At 39.8% G+C, this 6,573-nt stretch overlaps 1 protein-coding gene across 2 annotated transcripts; it reads right to left on the bottom strand.

Moving 5' to 3' along the window:
- Window positions 1-54: 54 nt before the first annotated feature.
- klhl30 (kelch-like family member 30) lies at window positions 55-5,850 on the bottom strand. Of its 2 annotated transcripts, none has more exons than XM_055221423.1 (8): window positions 5,756-5,850; window positions 4,501-5,312; window positions 3,733-3,931; window positions 2,907-2,993; window positions 2,259-2,414; window positions 1,720-1,908; window positions 1,165-1,310; window positions 55-525 (listed from the first exon to the last, which is right to left on the bottom strand). In XM_055221423.1, exons 2-8 carry the CDS (start codon window positions 5,272-5,274, stop codon window positions 277-279), a joined length of 1,800 nt encoding a protein of 599 aa, XP_055077398.1. In that variant the 5' UTR covers window positions 5,275-5,312; window positions 5,756-5,850; the 3' UTR covers window positions 55-276. The 2 variants fall into 2 exon arrangements, with proteins under 2 accessions (XP_055077398.1, XP_033847907.1); XM_033992016.2 differs by having other exon boundaries at window positions 70-525; window positions 5,749-5,845.
- Window positions 5,851-6,573: the final 723 nt, after the last annotated feature.

Genomic DNA, 6,573 nt, shown 5'->3' with positions numbered 1-6,573 from the left:
AACAAAAACAAACAGTAGATTTGAACATCAGCTCAGTCCACAAACATTTAGCATTTCACGGTTTGAGTACATAATTAATTCTATCTTAAACATGGTTGTACAAGTGTAAACAAAGACACACTGAGCTGCTAAATTAATTTCTCTGCCACACAATCAGGAATACCCAAGGATTATGTGACACTATTCTTGGACACAGTGAAATCCAGGGATAAACATACCTTTTGCATTGCACAAAGGTATTATTAAACTCATTCTAAAGTTAAATGAAGAAGACTACTATGTTGCATCTACTGGGAAGGTGTCGGGCCATTGGGACGGGTCTAAGAAGATGGTGCAGAGTCCAGTGTAGAACCACATTCGGGGGAGGGTGCCCTCTATGTCCCAAGAGTTTGAGGCGCGGCTATACACCTCCACTTCCACCCCATAGTCTCCCTCCATGCCCTTCCAATGTCCCCCTGTTACAAAGAGTTTACCATCCAGTGTCACCATTCCACCGTTCTCATGGAGCATTTGGAGCAGTTGGACCTGCACACAAGGAAGACAGTACAACAGACACGTTTAAGGTTCCAGTAAAAATGCCCTTGTTAAGATTTTTTATACATCACACCAACTCTTCAAACTTGAAACTATCAGCACAAGTGGCAGCCACATTACATCCTCACTTGAAAACCCTTCTCCTGAATTTTATTCAGGATTTCATAGCCCAGTGGTTCCCAAAGTGGAGGTGGTGAGGCACCAAGCTGGGGATCACAAGATGACTTGGAATTTTTTGTGAAATTAGGTAACTACTCAAATAAACACAATTAAACCCGTTTTTAAATGTTTTGCAAGTTGAAATGATCAAAGACATAATTTTCATTCCGCAATTCGAGTGACGCAAGTTGGTTGATTGTCTATTTTGTGAGTCCCTGCCTGAAAAGTTTGGGAAACCCTGTTTAAGCTCCATGGTCAATTGTAGATATTCAGGTTGATGGTTGGAAAGAGGAATACTCACAGAAACTCACTCAAAAAGAAGAACACGCAATCTCCATACAAAGACAGTCCTGTGTTTTTATTGATATGTTAGTAGGCTAATAGGCTAATCAAAAAATATATACGGTCAGAGTTGCATTAAAATGTATATATTTAGTCACAGATATTCCTCTAAGAAAGAACATTTCTCACCTTCTGCCATATGTTTTCCTCAGGGTCGTAGGAGTAGACTTTCTTAGTGTTGTCAGCCACTAGATAAATAACTCCATCCATACACACAGAGCGAGGTGATGAGAGGTACTTTGGGATGAACGGAGAACATACATTGATCCAGCTATCTGTCAGGACAACATTATATTAAAATACATCACTTTTTTTTGTTTGGGATTTTTATTTCTATGTTTCATGTATTTATGTGGATAATGGCAAACTCTGTTTGACTATGACTTTGTCTTGTATAGTATTACCCTGCTAATGTCTAACATCTTGATTACTCACACAGACATGGACAAAAGTTGAGATACAAAACCAGGTTATTTACCCTCTATATAACTTGGAATTTTAAAAGCACCATTCAACATGTTATGTCAATTAAAACTGTATTTTAAATGTCATGAGGTCATCTTTAAATGTACTTTAATTTATATAGAGATCAGCTTGTAGTGGTCCCATGTAATCCCTTAAGCCCCTTTAAGTTGGCTCTTTCTTATGTTGCATTTAGGTTTCTGTAATGAGATGCATTCTTACCTATGACGGGGTTGTAGCACTGCATAGTCAGAGCATTGTACTTGACTGCACATGAGCCGATCACATAGAGCTTCCCTTGACAAGCTGTGGCCGTGAAATTAGTGACATATTTCAACGCTGGACAAGTCAGGGCCCAAGAGTCAGTGTATGGGTCATAATGTTCCACTTCAACGCGATCTAAGGTTGTTCCTGTGATGATAATACAGATACAAAAATATATTAGTAAAATAAAGTCATCAAAAGTACATTTCTTAAAAGTGGACTAGGTCACTTTTTCTGGTGGAGGGCCCACAGCCTGTTTCATGGAGATGTTATTGCTTTGGCTGGAGTTAAACCCAAGTTACAGGTCAGATCTGTAGAAAGGAGGGTCCACTCCCAGTAATAATGCATGTTTTTGAGCGATGAAAACACTCGTAATTGAATAAATGGGAGATAAATACAGTATGTTACTATGGAACATTTCAGGCAAGTGATACAATTTCAACAGAAACATGCAGATGAGCAAACCCCTTTTTTTAAAATTATTAAGCTCTTCTAACCTCCAATGACATAGAGCTCTCCATTGAGTGTCGCTGAGGTGTGGTTGGTTCGAGGCCGGAGCATCGGTGCCACAGTAACCCACTTTGCTTCTCTTGTGATGTACTTCCAAGTCTCTGTGGTTGACCAGGTGTTGGTATTTGAACCTCTTGAGCCACCTGAAAGAGAAAGAAAATACAGTTTTTGCTAGTCTGCCTACACTTGTTTGGAGAGGGTGGAATTAGAGTGCAGAGGAGAGATAGTGAATACATGAGTACACTAACACTTATAGTGGAGGGTACAGGAGTTTATTGTCTCAGTAGAGACTTTGTTGCTTTGCTAGAATGTTTTATTGCATTCAACTCAAAATTAAACTCATATCCATAGAGACAAGCAGGCAACATGTTTGGGCTAAGTTCCAAGTCAGATCTGTCTTGAGGCAACCCCTCTCACATAAGAATGCACGTTTTTCAAAGGATTATTAAGACATAAAAACAACTGCAATTGAACAAATGCATGATAGATAACTGTGGAACATTCTAGGCACCACTATAACTTCTTCATGGAGATAAGGAGGTGGTGGACTGTGCACCAGAACCATTACAAAGTGCACTTTTAAGTTAGTTGATGTGAGAGAAAAGAAAGGTTTATACAAAACAGTTTAAACTCACCAGTAACATACACGTCGTTGTTTAAAGATACCATGGAGTAGCCCCACTTGTTTGGATTGGGAAAATTGGGAAGCTGGTGCCACTGCTCTGTCAAGAAAGACAGAAGAAAATATAGTGTTGGTAAAGACAACTGGCCTAAAATAGCAAAGCAATGTGGCAGAACTTCTCAATACTGCAGCCAAGCATGTTAAGCGCTGACATAAAAACCCCACAGAATCTTTGAGTAAGTTACAACAATTCGTTCCATAATAAAACTGTGGACAGAGATGGCTTCTTCCAGCTCTGTGCAATAAAATGCTCATTTAAGATGGGAGAAGATGGTCCAGTTTTGTCACATCCAGACCGCATTCCTCAAAAATCAGTTTTTCTGTCAACACTGCATTTAATGGTTCACACAACATCCAAAAACACCCACAATATGTTTTAGGGAATCACAGGAATATTGCTCAACAAATATGTAATGTAAGATATAGCCAACATGTACAACTGTGTGCAAAAGTGTTAGACTGGTTTTAAGGCTTTGAAAATTACAACAAAAATGGAAATGTTAACTTGGAGCAATCTGTAAAAACAGACTTCTGCCAAGGCACTGACACTGTGTTGCAATAGTAGCAATGGTGCCCAGACTGGAAAACAAAATCAAACCATCAAGCAATTTTGGGGTGAATGCCTTTTCCAGTCAACCATATAATTGACTTACAATCTTAGGTCCATATTTCATCATAGTCATCGATCAAACAAATCTGATTACCCGTCTAACCCTACATTATTCTACATTATTGACTGATACCTGCCGATAGCAAAGTATTTGAGTATTGCATTTTACTTGTTTTTGTGTTGTAGAAAGCACAGTTTTTAGGTGGGGGTCGCTCGAGTCTCGGGTCACGGTCTTCTTCATCCGAGTCTTCTTCATCATCTGAGTCGTCCAGCGCGCGGCCTCCCATCACAAAAAGCACCTCCTGAAGGTTCTGGTGAGGACTGTGAGAACTGGCCCTGTCCAGAAACTCAGGAGCCAGACTCATTTTCTGTATGGAAAGGAAAAGGACATACAAAAGATGAAGATTTAGGAAGTACGGATAATGCAGTAGCACAGTACGCCTTTGGTTTTGTGTGTGATTTTGGGGCTTCTAACAAAATATAGGCTATAATTTCTTCTAATATCAAAATTTAAATCCCACAGCAGTAATTTATGAGCATGCTTGGGTTTATTGATAACATAGGCTGTGTTGTATTTGAGTTTATAGTGTGTAGTATTTTTAATTGACAAAATAGAAGCAACCAAATCATGCAGACAGATTAGATGACAGCTGAATGAATGTGTGGCCAAAGGCAATGACAGGATAGAGAATATGTTTGGATTAACTGGAGAGAGCACATAAAGTCAATGTGCTAAAAGCCACTGAAAAGCCAAGATATCAGACAATAAATGTTTGTGGCTCTCAGTCATCCATATAACTATGTCCAGGAACCTTTATTGAACCCTTTATCCATCATACTTAGGACCTGACCTCTAGTTCACCACAATGATCAAAACTAGGCTAGAAAGAGAAATGTGTCACGGGTTAGGAAAAGGCTAAAGTCTGCACTCACTGACCTCTCTGAGAATACTTTCCACAGCTTCTCGGCAGATGGTAGAGGCCTGTACCAAACTGTCCTTCAGCAGCTTGTCATTGAGATAGTCCACACTAAGTAGAGAGAGCCTGCACAGGGATAGCAGTTCATGAAGATGACAAAGCCTAGACTCTCTGCAATATCCAACCCATTTCAAGATGGCCTCCACGCGGGTGCGCTCTGCCCGAATTTGCAGTCCGTCATTTGACAAGCATTTAGTTAGCTTATCTTTCACTATTGTGAGGAACTCTTCACCGTGTTGCACTGCTTCAAAATTCTCCAACAGAAATGCCCATGCTTTGGCTACTACTTCGGGACAACCGTGGATCTCACCAAACTCTAAAATACCCAGACAATTAGTGGCATCGATTTGGTGTTGTAAGTATCTGCTACAAACTGCCCTCACTGTTTGAAATTGCAACTGGCTGGATGTACAAATTAACCCTTCGACATTGCTTTGGTTAATGGTGAGTTTCCCAGAATAGGCAAAATCAAGAAGATGACCAAGGATGTCAGGGTCTACATCATGGAGCTCCACTCGGGCGGCAATGCTTTCAACAAAATCCCCTGAAAACATGCAGCGAAAGTAGGTACTGCACAGAGCCAGGACCCCCCGGTGGCAGGGAAAGTCCCGGCCACCCGCGACCAGGGTGACGTCGATGAGTTTGGGGTGAGAGCAGAGGGAGCGAAGGCCCTCCAGAATGCTCTGAGGATGAGAGGAGAGGCAGAAGTCCAGGTCATCCACGTTACGCACCATGGTGGAAGTTTAACAAGGACAGGCAAAGGGAGGTTTATCTGCACAAAAATAAGAAATGTTATCAGTTGTTAGATCCTTACATACAACATAAGCAAGCAAAACACATTACATTTTGTTCAAATACTATATATTCAGTAGCATGTCTTTACAATATCATGAATGACTGATAAGCATATCCAGTTCTGAAACTAAACATTGAAGATTTTATAAAAGGAAAAAAACAAAAAAAACTATTACATTCTACTATTACATTAGAATATGATATTGAAATCAGTTGCTCCTGTCTTGAATTAAACTAAAAGTAATTAGTGTATTATATTGTTTCCTTCACAATGACTCTGCATGTTTGATGTTTTCTAGACCCCTCGTACTAAGTGAAACAACAACACTACTTATATACAGCCACATATTCTTCTCAATCCCACAAAAGCAAAGCAAACACATACAAACATGTAAGTAGCTTAAAACACTCACCACTTACAGAGAGAATGGAGAAAACTCTTCATTGTTGCTTCCAGTGTGTAGCGTAGCAGCTGATCAGAAAGACTGGGGAGAGTGAAGCGGCATGGCGAACCAGCTTCTGCCAAGTCACTGGGACGTCCCGCTGTCACTCACTCTGGTATTTTTAGCCCTTAGTCTGACGCTGAGCTGGGGCCTGGCTCTAAACAACCACCATGGAGGCCGCAGCTGCTGTTACGGACACATGTTTGACATTGTAATGGGCCTGCTCAAGCAAATGCACTTTAAATACATGAATCCTTTTCAAAGATAAGCCACTCATTGTTTAACAATCTTTGGACTTTACTTTGTGTTAGCAAAAAGTAAGGTAAGGTATAATGCGTAAGGCTGGCCAGTTCCACAACTGTATCACAGATTGTATCTAAGGTAAACAAAAAAAAAAAATTACATAAATTATTCTCGTGAATATTTGTAAATACTTAATAAATAACAATTATAAATAATAATTATAAAAACGTATAACTTTTATTAAAGGTCCAATATTGGGCAAAACTGATTCTTGTGAACTTTACAATGTTGTTACCTCATTAACTCAGACCTGGAGTTGTGTTTTGTTTCATTCACACATGTTTGAGTCACACCTTATTATTAGTCTGTTACATCTACAAAGCTCAAAACGCTCTGTTCCACCTTGTGATGTCATGAAGTGGTATTTTTCAAGTTAACAGCTCCTTTTACCTTTAGTTCAGTAGAGATTGGCAATTCAGGGCTGAAATTACCCAAATCATTCTAGTGGGTGAATAGAGTTAAAAACACAGTGGAGCACTTCTTATATTGCCA

Source organism: Periophthalmus magnuspinnatus, chromosome 4 (assembly GCF_009829125.3).
Source record: "Periophthalmus magnuspinnatus isolate fPerMag1 chromosome 4, fPerMag1.2.pri, whole genome shotgun sequence".
In the NCBI taxonomy this organism is placed as follows: domain Eukaryota; kingdom Metazoa; phylum Chordata; class Actinopteri; order Gobiiformes; family Gobiidae; genus Periophthalmus; species Periophthalmus magnuspinnatus.
This window is presented reverse-complemented; position numbering and strand designations above follow the sequence as displayed.